The sequence below is a fragment of the Ceratocystis lukuohia genome (assembly GCF_044167205.1).
Source record: "Ceratocystis lukuohia strain C4212 chromosome Unknown Supercontig2_pilon, whole genome shotgun sequence".
NCBI classification, from domain to species: domain Eukaryota; kingdom Fungi; phylum Ascomycota; class Sordariomycetes; order Microascales; family Ceratocystidaceae; genus Ceratocystis; species Ceratocystis lukuohia.
In genome coordinates, this window is record NW_027263521.1 from 2,228,981 (window position 1) to 2,244,875 (window position 15,895).

The 15,895-nt window shown below is 47.7% G+C and overlaps 3 protein-coding genes across 3 annotated transcripts; 2 read left to right on the forward strand and 1 right to left on the reverse strand.

The window, feature by feature from the left end:
- Nucleotides 1-6,578: 6,578 nt before the first annotated feature.
- Nucleotides 6,579-7,724, forward strand: HOO65_020553 (L-arabinitol 4-dehydrogenase; the record flags this gene model as incomplete). The annotated part of the gene is made up of 1 exon (XM_071000098.1): nt 6,579-7,724. The coding sequence occupies one exon, from the start codon at nt 6,579-6,581 to the stop codon at nt 7,722-7,724; it is 1,146 nt and encodes a 381-aa protein (XP_070861191.1).
- Nucleotides 7,725-8,534: 810 nt separating this feature from the next.
- HOO65_020554 (ATP synthase subunit g, mitochondrial) lies at nt 8,535-9,450 on the forward strand (the record flags this gene model as incomplete). The annotated part of the gene is made up of 3 exons (XM_071006975.1): nt 8,535-8,742; nt 8,895-8,979; nt 9,207-9,450. The coding sequence occupies 3 exons, from the start codon at nt 8,535-8,537 to the stop codon at nt 9,448-9,450; spliced, it is 537 nt and encodes a 178-aa protein (XP_070861192.1).
- Nucleotides 9,451-10,297: 847 nt separating this feature from the next.
- HOO65_020555 (Secondary metabolism regulator LAE1) lies at nt 10,298-12,415 on the reverse strand (the record flags this gene model as incomplete). The annotated part of the gene is made up of 7 exons (XM_071006556.1): nt 10,298-10,340; nt 10,398-10,817; nt 10,871-11,014; nt 11,065-11,124; nt 11,181-11,401; nt 11,459-11,582; nt 12,405-12,415. The coding sequence occupies 7 exons, from the start codon at nt 12,413-12,415 to the stop codon at nt 10,298-10,300; spliced, it is 1,023 nt and encodes a 340-aa protein (XP_070861193.1).
- Between the last annotated feature and the right edge of the window lie 3,480 nt (nt 12,416-15,895).

Sequence of the window (15,895 nt, forward strand, 5' to 3'; positions counted from 1 at the left end):
AAACTCCCCAATATCTCCAACATTGACGCTTTGCCAGTAAAGAAAGTGATCCAGTACCCTAAGTACTTTTACAAGTTTCTCTCCCATGATCACACCATGCCTATAGGCAGCTATGGCTAGAATAGGGTCAGTAGGTTGTACAACCATGAGCTTTTCACGATCTTCCGAAACATCTACTAAACAATGCATCCAACCAGAAACAAGTCTCTCTGCTAGAGTGAAGGAGCAGAAATTGAAGGGAATCCGGCAAAAAAGAAGTGCAAGGAGTCCGATTCTCCTCTTAGCAATGGCGTCTTTACCAAGATAAGGCTCACACTTTTGCAAGCAAAGTTCCATGATGCCTTCCTCATAACTTTCTTGAAGGGCTAGTGCTCCCCATAAAGGATGGCCGAAAGTCAGCAGTGTTGCAAGGGATGTACTTGGTGCCACAAGCTGATCTGGTGTTGGCTCAGCATAAAGGTGTTTGGTAAAAAACCGAAAATGGGGGGGGGGAATGTTTCGACCTGGCCGATCATGTAAAGCCACTTTTTGGGTGGGATCTTGAATAGCAGGGGAAGTACCGTTCGATATCGTAGATGCTGTATCCAAGAAAACAGCAAAGAAAGATTTTCCTTGGTTCTGTTGGGAAATGAACCATAACGCACTGCGGAGGGAATGGAATGGCAGTGTGATTCTTTCTGTTCTGTCGAACAAAAGATTTTGAGCCTCATCAATGCAAATGACAAATTCGAGATCAGATTGTGAATCCTGATCGCTGACCTGACGTTTAGAACAATCATACATGTCACAGTCTTCAGCATTGACCTTGCAGTTATCCTCACTGTAGTACTCATTTTTCGGCTCACTAGTGTCCTGGATATTGTCCTCGTTGCTGTCGTTGTCGCTTCTCTCATCATCACTGTAATTTGTATCATCTCTAAATATGCTTTCAAAATGACAACTAAAAGGCGTAAAATCAGGCAATGACCTAGAAGGTTCGCCTCTTAGGCAACATGACTTTGTACCCTTGATAACGAAATTAAGGGAAGAATCGATCTTCTCCTGCACAGGAGCATAGCGCTTCTTAGTTTGATAACGGAAGAAATCTTCAGGGCTGATTCCAGAAGCACAAGCTGCCCTAGCCAAACAGAATAACGTCTTCATGATGAGAGCCCACTTCCATTCCATTATGTTGCGCCTTGCAAGGAAAGACGCCACGGAATCGATCTCATCTAGGGTTCGCAGAATCGATGGCGTTCAAGGTGATCTACCAGGGTAACCTGCATGCCCTAGTGGAGCAAAGTTCGAGTAAATCACATACTTGTTATGCTTGACAGCCAGCTGTGAAACAGTATATGATTTTCCTGCACATGCCCCGGATACTTGATTTGACTGTATCTTGGAATAATCGAGCGAATAACGTCAGAGCTTGGACATCCTCGGGCCAGTTTGCGTATCGGCGGACGTCTTCGAATGAGGTGAGGTTTGCAACCTCACCAAAAGAAAGATCCCTAGCTACCTGAGTAGTCATGCCCAAAAGCTTAAGCTGCTTGCAACTCGGTTTTACTGCAATGATGAAGTCAGTATAAAACATGTGCAGCATGGCAGTTCCAAGATTACTTGCAGGGATGTGAAAAGCAGGATTCCAATGCTGCATAATAGTAAACAGGGGTAATAGAAGAGGGGAATGGAACAAAGCAAGGTAGAAAAGTAGTTGTAAAGCCCTATCCCTTGGAGGCTAATCAGTCGGTGAAATTATGAAAGTGCACAGTGGGTGATTGAAGTTGACAGTACCTAATTGACAAGATGTAGATGGAGACGTTTGAAGTGGGAAGAAATTTCTTTTTTCATGAGACCAGGTGTCAAATTATTGCTGATTTATTTGCTGAAGATACACATGTCTTTGTGACTTTGTGTGGCATCATAACCCTAATTAGCATTTAGAAGAGCCAAACTTGTCCGTGGATCCAGAAAGTGTGATATCTAAGCTTGATACCCCAGGACAGCGCGAGACAAAAAGAAAACGTACAACACTGTGTATTCGCACGTGGTCACCCACCGTACTACTGATCCAGCGCTCTGTTTGTTTGCAAATTTTTTGTACCACACAGGGTGGTTGGCATGTATAACAGCCGATGACAAGAAACTGCCTACGAGATTTGTGCGGAAGCTTCTCACGGGAGGCAGGAGTTGCAGGTAACTGATGGAGAAACTTGGTCTTAAGTGGAGGATATGCTGTATTGGCACTTGAGAGGTAGCATGGCGGCAGGTGTGTTTTCTCGGAAGTGAGTGCCGATCTACAATTTGTTTTCCTTTGCTACGTTTCCTTTGTTCTGTTCCCGCTGTTTTTATTACTTTTTGTTTGTTTCTCTTGACCTTTAACCATGATAGAACGGTGACGAACGACAACTTAACTTGGGAGCAATTGCGCTTCGCTCATCAAAACTCTATAGTGAGCCTTGCAGACGGTTAATCTTGACTGGTAGCCAATCCAGTATCGTTTAATTTCTGTGATTGCCGCAGATGTTGAATGTATTCAAGTTCAAGTCCGAGGAGACATGACGACAGAGTAGGGATAAGCAAGTACTAAGCTTGCTTGGGAAACATACACGCTATCACTATCGAGGCTTTGTGCTTAGCCTTTCCAAGAGTTTATTCCGCCTGGCATCTACTCCGGCGTTGCTAGATATCTGCGATTTCTATAAGAGTAAGCTACATTCAGACTCCCAAGACCTCAGGTACGACAAAGACCACCAAAAAGAAGATGCACGACTCACATGCAGCCACCCACAACTCTATTAGTCTAAGGCTGTGTTACTAGCCACCAGGCTCCGTATTCCAACGACCACGGTTGTTTGTACAGAGGGTTACCGCATCAAGTCACGGCGAATTGGAGCATCTAACTCTTACATGTGAAGACGGTAAAATATAGTCGACACATGAGCGTGCGCCCATGGCCTCGGCCTGTCATGAAGATAGCGCCAACGCTTTCTAGCACCTTGCAGCAAGTAACTAGGTAGGTCCAACGTAGCTTAGATGAATGAGGGTCTATCAAGTGTCTGATGGCCTCATCAAGCCCAAAGTTAGAGAATGCCAATGTGGGGCAGCTTTTGTGCCACCATAGCATCCATTCCATCATCATAGTTGTCAGTTCTTGGCTGCTATTTTTTTATCAAGTTTGTTATCGAAGTGCTGTCTTCCTAAGCCTTGTATCTTTAATGTCTCAACTGGTCGCATTCGATACTTCCGCTCGAATAACTCTCGAGCACAATGAGATTCTGGTTACATCTCGCTCTATTCCCTCGCTTGTAATGATGTTACACAGGCACCAACTCACAAAATAGGACAGAGATCATGGTGGCGTGTTGAGATTTGTAACCCGATGGTCCCAAGCTATTCTTCTCGCGGTTATTTTTCCCCTCCTGCACCAACGGTATTATGCCTTGCTTAATGCGTATTCAACCCCTTCTTTTTCTCCGGAATAATGATGTGCAGGGCCAAATATATGGACACACTTGGTCAGCCTAGACGACAGCTAGACATTATCAAAGCTTCAATAACAGGGTGAGTTGGGGGCCACAGAATACGGGACGGGGCTATCAGTATCATGAAGCTTTCCGTGGCAGTTTCCCTTTTCACTGAAATGTACACCTTCCCTAAAAATGTACATGTACATGTACAAGCACAAGCATAGTCAATGCCACGACAAAACCACCGAAGCATGTAGATGTACAACCAAAGTAAAAACGCCCCGCTCCCACAAGCCGATCGATAAAGATTCTTGCATAACCCGAATTCGTGGCTAGTACTTCCCTTGCCCTCCAGTCTTTCCATTTTTGAATTCACCTGCCTTTTCTGTCTCTTGTGTACGTCTTTCTGTTCTTCTTGTCATGTGCTCCAACTATTTATTTTGCTGGCATCCTTTTTTTTATCCTAGTAAAATTCACCATCGAGATTTCCTCCCCTTCAGCACAAAACCCTTTTTTCTTTTTTTTCTTTCGACGCAGCGTGTTTTGATTTCTTGTTTAAGTTCCTAAATTCCCCTCCTTTGAGTATTCATCATTTCAAAAGCTGCTGTCCAATTCTCCACCACCAAGTCTCGCCGCGCTACCTCGCCGTCAAGCAACTATATAGCACCACCATCAGTCAAGCCTGTCGACGCCGTCTATGACCCTGCCTTGACGGCCCTGCTACCAAGATGAAGCTTCTCCTTTTATCGTTCGCCTCGCTTGCTGCTCTAGGCTCTCTTGGCGGCGTTCTAGCCAGTCCCATAGTTTGTCCCGATGTATGTGGCTTCCACTGTTATCCCTAGAAATCGACCTCCATCATTAGCCCAGTTGTCCATACTAATTTATATTCCTTCTCGCATAGGATTTACGTGACTTGATCCTCAGTGGCCAAGTACCCGAGGAGGTTTGCTGCTCCTACGGGGTCTGCAGAGGAAACGTTGTTATCCGCATGATGTAAAGAAGCTTGATTTTGACTACCATCAGCTAGCCCGCTCCCCTGTCTTGTCTCCATTGGCTAGGAGAGCCCCAAGCCACCGTCACTCCACCGGCCGAAAAAAGCAAAGACCAAGACCCCGGGTTTGTGGCTCCTTTGCAGCATATGGCGCTACCTTGCAGCACTTCCCTTGGCAACTATGGGCACAAGTGCAATGCTCATTAAGGCACACAATCGATATGGCTTGGCTCTGCCTATCCCTAATAACCGGATATTCTACATCTTCCGTGTGGCAATCGCATGGTTAGGGCTCTCAAAGAAAAATCGCATTCTCCCTTTCCCCTTCCCATCATATATCATACCCTCACTATCTCAGGCTCAACGTCACCCACTGGTAGCTGATACCCACCCTACTATACGCCTGCATTATTTGTTCCTTATGTTTTGTCATAAACCAGTGTGGCGCGCACAACATTTTTTTAACATGGCATATTCTGATTGCGCCGCATATGCCATGACCAACAGAGAAGAATCGAGGTTACATGGCGTTCCTTTCCTGCGGGGTTCTTGACAGCCGATTAAGATAGCACTCCCGCTTTCCGAAGACCAAGGTGGCACAGGTCGACTATAAACCTGACAGGTCATCTTCAAGCCCTAAGCATTCATTACATTTGGAGGGCTGGAAATTATATGCAGACCGTGGAACTGCTGGTCAGGTTTTGGCCGTGAATTATCGATATCGAACTATGATAAAAAGCTACCCATACAGCTAGCTAATATATGTTTCTTCAGACTGAACAAAAGTAGATTTAGGTCTAGAATTATTTACGGCTGAAAAAGGTCAACAAATGTTTCAAAATGAAGGGAAGGCATCTTTTGGGCTCGGCTGCCCGGCATCTTTCGTCATAGACAAGCCGGCAAGGTCTGCAAGGCAAAAGGCAAGCAAATAGCCACGAACAAGTTTGCATTTATCCACTCATACAATCCCATCGTCACCGAACAACTGGCAATAGAGCATGGTATGTCGTTCAAAACGCTGGCCCCAGACTGGGCAGGGGCTGTAGGCGGCGACTTCTGATTGGTGCGGCAGATATAAGTAGCTTTCCCGCATTTTACTAGCCTAGAGTGGCATTTGGACGAACCCTTGTCTTACTTGCTTATTTGTCTTAGCCTAGAAGAAAACAGCCAGACCAAGACGGGCCTTCTTTCCTCCTGGCTTCGTCTGTTTTGTTATTTGGGGCTTTGGCGATCCAATCCAGAGAAGCGGCTACTCGTGTCCCTGGATCTAGCAAGGGAAACACTGGTCTTCTTTCCAATCCAAAGCCCGGAAGAAGGAATGCGCTGCTTTGTCTTGGTATGGTTGCAGCGCTTCTTTTTTTCATCAGTCGCCTCCCCCTTTGTCCTCGTGACCTCTCTCGGAAGCTAGGTAGGCTGTAGGCGAGTGCAGGCTAATTAACATCCATCTACTTTTGCCCTCCCTGTGGTGAGGATTCCCTCTTTTGTTCTTCTATGCAACGCCAATCAATAATCCGCGGCTCAAGGACTCTCTACCTGTGTGGGGGAAAACGCAACAGGCAGAAGCGCCGAAACGACGGCTCATGGTCATGAGGAAGGAGGAAGAGGGGGAGGGGAAGGAAGTAGGAAAGAGGGGAAAAGGACCAGGCGAGATACAAGCTGTGCTGTGTGCTGGCCGTGGACATACAGGGTCTTCTTTGCTAGGAACAAAAGCCGTGTATGGTATCAGTGTCAGGCCTAGCATATAGCTGCTAACTAGTCGCGAACGACAATGGCGCGTTACTAGACTAGGCCTGCTTAGAAGCGGCAACGAAGGCTGCTGCTCAAAGCGGGATATCTGGACTTACTTATAAGCAACATCCGCCAAACTGTATATTTCTTGCTTCTTCCTCGACCACATCCAGCTTTGTCTTACTGCATCTACTTTGTCTTTTTTGTCGCCTTGCCTTCCTTGGGTAAGATTATCTGCTTTTCTTCTGCTGCATCTTTTTCTCCAACTAACCCCAACAATTCAACCATAACCTGCCACTAGTCAGCACCGTACCGTTGCTCCTCCTCTCTCCTACGATTGCTTGTCTAGCCAGATAAGCACCTTTCCCTTCTTTACTCCTTCCCTCTCTTGTCACATCCGACTGTCCACAATGAGCCCCAGTGCAACATATCCTGTGAGCGACTCAACAAAGTCCCTAGCCTTGCCTTCCAAGGCCAACATTGGCGTTTGGACAAACGTTGCTCATGATCTTAAAATCAATCCCTGTGAGCCTTCGCTAGAAAGCGTCCAAGCTGGCAGCGAGTTGAGGCCAGGCGAAGTAACGGTAGCCATCAAAAGCACTGGCATTTGCGGCTCTGACGTGCATTTTTGGCATCATGGCTGCATCGGGCCCATGATTGTGACTGGCGAGCATATTCTTGGCCATGAGAGTGCGGGCCAGGTCATCGCCGTGCATCCGTCTGTATCCACACTCAAGGTTGGCGATCGCGTAGCCATTGAGCCTAATATCATCTGCGGCGAGTGCGAGCCGTGCTTGACCGGCCGCTACAATGGCTGCGACAAAGTGCTCTTCCTCTCCACGCCGCCTGTCCCCGGCCTACTACGCCGTTATGTTAACCACCCAGCAATGTGGTGCCACAAGATTGACAACATGACATATGAGGAGGGCTCGATGCTAGAGCCGCTAAGTGTGGCGCTTGCAGGAATCCAGAGGGCGGGCATTACGCTCGGCGACCCTGTTTTGGTATGCGGTGCCGGCCCCATTGGCCTAATCACGCTCCTATGTGTCAAGGCTGCTGGCGCCTGTCCCATAGTCATTACGGATATCGACGAGGGCCGGTTGAAGTTTGCCAAAGAACTTGTCCCGTCAGTTGTCACGCACCTAGTAACCCGACAGTCTGCCGAAGAGGGCGCAAAGGCCATCGTCAAGTCATTTGGGGGCATTGAGCCCGCTGTTGTTATGGAATGCACCGGCGCTGAGCCGTCCATTGCGTCTGCAATCTACGCAGCCAAGTTCGGTGGCAAGGTGTTCATCATTGGTGTGGGCAAGAATGAAATCAACATTCCATTTATGCGTGCCAGTACCCGCGAGGTCGATATCCAGCTACAGTACCGTTACTGCAACACTTGGCCCCGGGCCATCCGGCTGGTGGAAAGTGGCGTGATTAGTCTAGACAGATTGGTCACGCACCGTTATAAGTTGGAAGATGCAATTGAGGCATTTAAGACGGCCGCGGACCCCAAGACAGGCGCTATCAAGGTACAGATCCAAAGTGACTACGGAGTGGATTCGTAGATAATAACGGTTCTTATAGTGGTTCTGCCGCTTTTTATTACATTTATTCTTTTCAATTCGTTTGTCTACGTTGCTTATAATAAACATGATGATCATTCACCCACAATGCATTAAAAATAACACTGTGGTAATTGGCAGTAATATGGCATAAAGTAGCCTTGCTAGTGTCGCACGAAAAACACGTTGGTCTAGATCTTAACCAAGCCAGCCGCCAAAGGCAAGGCTGACTGAGCATTTCTTTTTCTCGGGATGATCCGCCATGACTTCACCCCATGATTTCCCGAGGGCCACTGTAGCTTGCTTTTTTCTCCACTTTAAAGACGCAATATAGCCGTATGTATGCTCGAAGCTACTGCAGGCGAAGTTTGAAGTGTGCTTATTTTATTGCAGTATTGATATAATTGATTTGAATCATTATCGTTGTATGTATTGGCGACTTGTTTTTATTTCACTACTACCGTTTACACGTGTTTCTCCTGGAGAAAAATACTGTTTTGCTCAATGCCAAAAGTGTGCTTCGAACAGACGACTTCACTGCTAACCGACTGAGCAACCGAAATTTCTTTAGCGAAAAAAAAACAAAGCGATACCCACCTTAAACTTCCACCCAAAAAACCCACCACGAAGCCAAACTAGTTCTAACGGGGACGAATTCTCAATTCTCGACGATCATATTTGACGAACAAACGAATACACGCACGACACCTCCTCCCCTCTCCCCGCCTCCCACCCTCCTATACCCCCTCGACCGCTGTCTAAGCAAACCTCCAACCCAGCGCCAGAAACAAAAAATCCCCCAGCAGAAAGATCATGTCCGCCATTCGCCCTACCGTCCGCGCTCTGCGCATGCCCATGTCTCGCAGACTGCAGTCTACCTCTGCCCCGAGCGGAGCCGCCGACAAGGCTATCGCTGGCCTGTCCAAGGCTGTCAATGCCGCCGGCCCCATGGTCTCAGGTACCGTCAAGGCTCTTGGCAAGGCTGGCGGTCGCACCGGTCAGGCCGTCGCCATTATCGAGAGTATGTCCCTGTCCTCCTCCTGTGTTTCCTCGGCCCCTCCCCCCCAAATACCCTGTCCTGGCCCTTCATCTTGTCCATTGGCTCGAGGGAGGGTTCCGGCGATATCTATACAAGGATGCAAGAAAGCTAACACCTCTCTACCTCAACCGTAGAAGCTATCCCTCAGGTCACCTACTACTCCAAAGTTGGTCTGGAGCTCGGCAAGTTTGTTGCCAAGGGCCGTAACATGGAGCTTCCGTAAGTTGTTTCTCGACCCAGAACCGGTTCCAATTCCACCCATCCCATCTTAGCCTTCCTCGTTACTCTCCTTCCGAGGTCCATTGGCACGTCCCAACCCTCCGAAACATCTCTTGAGAGTCCCTTGTCGCCGCCAAATGCCCGTAAACTCTACTCGAGTCGCCCTCACCCTCCTCCCTTCCTTTATTTTCCGCCTGCTAACCATATGCCCCGGCCATCACCAACAGCACCATGGTCACCTTCCAGTCCTACTACCTCCAGGCCTTCAACGCACTCAAGCAGCCTGCCAAGCTCGTCGCCTCTGCCCAGCAGTCCCTCATTGCTCTGCGCTCCGGTGGCATTACCAAGGCCCAGGCCGCCACTGCCGGTGTTCTGCTTGCCGAGCTGCTCGGCTTCTTCACCGTTGGCGAGATCATCGGCCGCTTCAAGCTGATTGGTTACCGCGGTGAGGTCGCCTCTGCCCACCACTAAAAAAAGAATCGAAGGGGAGTCGTCGTCTTTCTGCACGGTAGAGCCTTAGCTAGAGTAGCTATTTCTCTGTCCATGGGCCTCTTGTTATTGTATTCTTTTTTTTTTCATTCCTCTGTTCTGCTTCCCTTCTTCCCTTTGTTTCTCTCCTTGTTGTCTTGTCTATCTTGTCAAGTTTTCGTCTTCCATAAGGGCACTTCTTCGTCTCCAATGCAAAAGGAGTGCCAAGTTTGGCGGGCTCTTTGATAAGCCCCAAGAACAGTGTATGTTATCAATGGCATGATGATAAACGAGGGGTCTTCGATGTGTTGTTCCTTCATGCTATGTCTTTCTTGGGTATGGAGTGCAAGCCATAGCTATAGACCTAGACCTTTCCAGCCTCATATGCCGTAGAAAAAGCAATAGGGTGTGGTTAATCCCTATACTGTATTATACTCGTTTTCTTCTTCTATCTCACATTCATCAAATTTTATAATTGCTTCACGTCAACTCTAAAGATCCGGTGTGGTGAAATGTCCATCTTCCCAGACTTCCGGAGATGGGTTTATTTTATTGTAACAGGCGAAGTTGAAACATGAAAAGATATCCATCAGAAAGCGATATAGTTGCATGTTTATGAAACATAGAAAATAAAGAAATAGAAAACCGCAAGGACTGAAACGAGGCTGATTTTCGTAAAAGAAAATTCAGAAGCAGATAACCCCAAGATAGATAGGTGATATAACAAAGTATTCAACGTCATTGAAATAAGAAAAAGAAAAAAGAAATCATCTAATCAAACAAGTAGATGGGGCCCGAGTGCGGCCTGATATGTTTTACGGTGCTCGCCCCTGTTATCAGAGGCTTTGCCTCATACTCTGGGCATGTCCGGCCTTCTGGCCGTCCAAATGTATCTGCTACAAGTTAGTAAACTACGCATCGCCCTCTTCCATCTACGTGTTTTAACTCACAGGTTGACGTAGGGCTTCCAGTGCATGTAACACATCTCGGTCCCCAGTTGCTGCACCAATTCATTAACTTGGTCAGGTGTCATCCCACCGGCTCTTGTCAAAGGACGAAGCAGCATGCCCTGCAGACTGTGGGTAAAGGCGAGATTCATAAACCGGCCGATATCTTCGCTACCTCGCTGCCAGGGGTTCACTGGGACCTGTTTAATCTCCATAGTCACGTCGACAAAGCCAGCATTGCGAAGTTTTCTCTGTACAGCTAAACCGTCAATGTCGACAGAGCACCCGAGCTTATTCATAGCGTCCTTGTATTTAGTATTCCATACATGGAATACTGTGCTGGGTGTGATTGAGTTATCTTCAGAACGAAAGGTGAAGTCGAAGTCGACCTGTTCAAAGTATCCAGTTCCGGGTCGTAGGTGTCTGTACCCTTAGTTAGTCTCTGGCTTAACTCCAGACCAGCGCGACGAGCTTACTTGAAGATCTTGCTATAAAGTTGATCCCAATTGTATATATTTCCCATGAGCATACGCGCATGAGCCATGTCCCAGTTATACTCTATAGAGTCCCACGAGTCTCTTTCGACGTCCATGGGCCAGAAATGGCTGTTGGGCATGATACTTCAAAGCTGTTAGCACAATGGCATAGTATGGGGGTTATACTGGCTTACACTTGTGGCTGAAGATACCAGAAACGATCAAGACCCAAAACGATGCCTTCAGGATATTGTCTACGTTTGATTAGCTTCGTTATCTCATATTGCAAAGGTACACTTGAGCTTCCTACCTTGCCATCATAATAGCCCAGATTCCTGTTCCTGTCCCGATGTCCAAGATGTTTGGGCCTCTTGTACATTGAATAGGCTTACGAGCAGTTTGAGATACCGGGAGTTGGCCTTCTTGAACTTCTATGGGACGCGATGGATGGCTAATAGGCACTGAATGGAGGTGGTCCTGTCGGATTTTGTTAAACACCTCATGGAAGATATCCATACGATCTTTCTCTGCCTAGAACCTGGGTCAGTTTAAGTTAAGCTACACGCGGAAGAGAGTTTATGACTGTACCACATCGACGGGACAAAGATAGTCGCTGTCCGTTTTAGCATATCTCCGTTTGTTCTCAGTGAAGGCCCACGTATCGCTTGGCTCCTCCTCTTTAGAAGTGTCGTAACAAAATGAATTACCCGCCCTAGTTATGGTGTTAGGGTAATAGATTGCATAAGTTGGATTGCGTAACGCTTACATGAGGAAAAATATGTATGTTTGAGGAGAGAAACAAGTCGGGTGCTATTGAAGATGCGGTCTTGTAAACGAACTCATTCACTTTTGAGACAGTCTAAGAAGTGAAATTGTCAGATCTTAATTCCATAGGGAAGCCGTACTATGCCAATGGAGATGAATCTTTTTTTTGTCTTGGGGTAAAGTAATGATTCAGGAGTGAATTTGTGACGCGGCGAATAAAAGATAGGGCAAGGCAAGGAGTTGATAAGTACCGAAGTAGCCAGAATCCGTGAAACTTCACTGGATTAGATGGGCGGCGGGGAGTTGGTTTAAACATATAAATAGGAAAAGAGCCTCTGTGCAGGAGTAGGAGTAGGTCTGATGATCAAGTACGGTTAAGTTTAGATGCAACCCTCCCCCAGTAAACACCTGGATTTGTAGTCAAGGTGAGACTGCTCAGCCATCCAGGCCATTAGGAGGGAGTGAAAAAGACTGGTTAAATGTTGTTGGGATAGGAAGCGTGCATGGAGTATATTCAGGACTTTCAGTGAAGGAGGGAGAAGAGGAAGAACAGAGGAATAGAGGGTAACGGGTAGAGAGAGAGAAAAGACAGTAGTCTGGGATGGGATCGGGAACGGGCCTGTCAGGACAAACCAGCGCGGCTGAGAAAAGAAAGGCACGAAACAAAATGTCAATAGAGCCAGGGCAAGAAGCCATTAGTGAGTTGCAGGTGAAGTCAAAGCAGGGCACGGACGGGCTAGATGGCCCAAGTGCGCAGGAGACAACATACAATTTTAACATGATGATATGGCAAGCTGAAGCCTGCAGCAGAAAAAAAAGGAAAAGCTTGATGGTCAACCAGACAGGCCTTGGGTAATCAGAGAAAAAAAAAAGGATATTTTAAAAGGGGGTGTGGAAACAGACAGGTGTGGTAACGGAAGCGGGCGTGTGGTGAAGAAAAGACGTGGAGGGCAAAACAAGAGTAGGTGCAGATGCTGTATGGTTTATGCAATGCAAAGAAGGGGGTGGGCCAAGATGGGACGATGTGCGGTAGAAGTGGGCGTCGACAATTCCGTCAGAAGGCTGCAGGATGGATGCCACTGCATATAAGCCAGTGCGAAGAAGCCTACAATCGAGATCAAGTAGGTCATACAGGAAGGAGTAAGAGAGGGGGAAACAGAGGTGTAGGGGGTACGTGAGTGATGTGATTGAGCGATTGAGTGAGGTGGGTTTTGCCAGTCTGTCACAAGAATGAAAAGAGAAGAAATGAAGAGGGACAAGAGCGCCAAGTGAGCAGAGAGATACAATCTGAGAGCCCAATTACAACGATGATGACTTACATCGGTGAGCAAGAGTTTTTGACAAAGACAGCAAGTGAAACGAAGGCTGAAAATATGCCTGGATCTTCTGTGCTCAAGGAAAAAGGACAGGACCAAGGAAGGTATGGCGGTGAGGCTCAATGGCCAGCAGCAAGTTGGCGGCTGATCGTAGCCCGATTTTATTTTGAGCAGAGGAAGCCGTGCTGGGCGTTAAGCAAGAAAAGCGGCAGGCTTAATACGTGAGTTGTGTTAAATCCACAGTTGGATGAATTGGGAGGGGTGGCTCTGGCTTATAATAGCGGCCAGTTCACAACCAACTTCTTGATGAAAAGGACAAGTTGGTTGGCGATGAAGCTTTTGGGGAGGGGGGGGGGGGGTAAGTTTGTTTTGTTTGATTTTGTTCTCAGTCAAAAAAGGAAAAGGCTTGCATTAACTCGATTTCTGGCAAAAATAATAGGAAAAGCAGCGTGTTTTCAGAGACAAGGCCAGATTCGAAGAGCACCAGCATCAAAAGTCGGTAGCTGTGAATTGAGAGAAACCCTCTCAGTAATGTGTCAAGAAGAATAAAGATAGGGTCCCAGTCTGGTAGATAGCCATAGTATCAATGGTAGAGTAAGTGATCATACAGATGAGCCCCTGGGTCCCGAGTGCATGCGTGGGATAAAAAAAGAACGAAGCCTGCTTTCTGAGAGTTGTTTGAAAGCAGCTAGTAAGGCGGAGTAATGCGTTTATATGCACCCCAGCCAAGTGAGAGAAGGAGTGGTGCAGGTCCAGGTGCAGGTGCAGTACTAGCACGAGAGACAGCAGCACTGCTCAGAGCATTAGATCCAGGACAGCCAGCAATTCGACGGCCGCGAAACGAAATGAGCCAAGGTCGTCAACGCCGGGCGCTTCGTAGAAGCGAGTGTGTTTGCTGGTAGTCGTTATTGCCTTTGGGGTGTTTGTTGCGATATGCTTGATGTCTCACAGGCCAAGTAAAGATGGAGAAATGGGCCCAAGTTGAGGCTAAACCCACAAACACGGACGAAGACAAGGAATAGCCCAGCGGCAAGTTTGCACTTGGCCTTGTCTTTTTTTTGGGGGGGGGATGGATGAGAAGGTCTGTGACAAGCCAGGAACAAAAAAAGACAAAGAGGCGGCTATCGAGCGCAGTGAGGCTGGACACTAACAACCAACAAATCTTGGAGAGCAGAAAGCTGCACTAACTCGGACGCTGCAGCGGAGAAGACAAGCGCTGGCAAAAGCTCAGTGAAGCCAGCAAGACAGCACAGTTCAAATCGAGCTAGGCACAGAAATGGCAGGAGAGAGGAAATAAGGTTCAACGCGCCACGAAGCATCAACCGTGAGAAACAACGAGCGAGAAAAGGAAACAGAAATGCCTGTGGGAATGGCAACGGAAGCAAGTGACAGTTGGAGAGGAAAAGTAAGAGAGCGGAGGAAAAGAAAGGACAAAAAACCACAAAGTGGGCAATGCCAGCCCAGCAAGAGCAATCAAGCAAGGATTAAACTTGTGGGAAACGGGAGGAGCAAGAACTAAGTGACGAGCCAAAAGCTCAGGGCAGGGCATCAAGAGCACAAGGCAAGAACGAAAGCAGAAGCTGAGAATCTAGAAATCTGGAAGGAACGAGCCAGGCCCTTATTGTTTCACGCAAGTCACTGGTACCTGGCCTAGTACAAGCCTTTTATCTTCTTTCTTTTTTTGCCCTTTGGGCCGCTTTCTTGCCATTTTGAAGAGGGCGCAAGGCTGTTTGTTGGCTGAGCAGCATGCACAATAATAGACAATAATACCGTGCCATCTACATCATTTTTGGCACTTGCCTAGGGCAGCTGCTCCTGTTGCTTCCTTTTTCGCTGTTGTTAGGGCAAACCTCTTATACCCAAACGCAACTGCTTTTTTTGGCTGCCGCCGTTTTTCTTTTGCTTACACCGGACAAAAATTCACGGAGCCTAAACCTCAGCTTCCTTCCATTCCCCAATGATTGGTTTCCTTTGGTTCCTTTCCTTTTCGCTTATTTTCCTTCCACCCCCTTGTTTACTACTTTCGTACGGCTCCCTCTCTCTACATTCTCTGCTGGCCTTGTTTTCACCGGCTGCGCAACTGTATAATGTCGCCGGCGGCTGAAGCATCGTGTGCTAGGTGAGTCTCTTGACAGCACCCACGCCTTACCTTGTATAGCCCTATCGTCGCCATCCATCCAGCCATCCAGCCATCCAGCCAACTGTCTTCTTTCCAGCGCTATGGAAGCAGCACGAAGCCCGGCTGCTCTCGTGCCAACCCGTTTAAGGGGGAAGGAGAGGGGCCTGTGGAGACCTCTCGAGCACAGAAGCCAGCCCTTCCCTGCCCAGCGCTTCGGTGAAGATAGTTCTTCTGGGTTGCTGGATGCTGGATGCTGGGAATTTCAGGAATCCCTTGCCCTCCGTATTGTTTCAATCATAAAGGGAATTAGTGTGAGACCTGCAATGACGGTCATGGCCGAGACATAGACTTGGCGGCCGAGTATGACAGGCATACTGCTAGAAGACTGGCAGTCCAAATCAACTAAGCGTTGGTTTAAACGCAGTGCGCTCACACCGACATATGCATATATATCCTGTCTCTCTCTATACATGCCCAAGACAAAAGGCAGCTCCAATCTAGCTCCTTCCTACTAGAAGCCTAGCCAAGGATCTGCTGCAAAGGGTGCGTGAACAGGGATACCAGTGCAATAGGCGGAAAAGCCTCTGCTGCTAAAATGGAATCATAGGAAAGAAAGGATCAGGCCCAACCTGCTCTTCTTGCAAGAAACAACACGAATGGGAGGCAACGCGCCATAAAGGAGAAAAAATCCCACGCCTTTATTAGTCGGCCTAGGCTTGTTTCTCGGGCTTCATGAGACGGACGGCATGCAGCCTAGCCTTTGCAGCCCACTGTATTCCCAGGGTCCAAAAGCATCCACCGGATATAGCACGGTAAGGTCGGTGA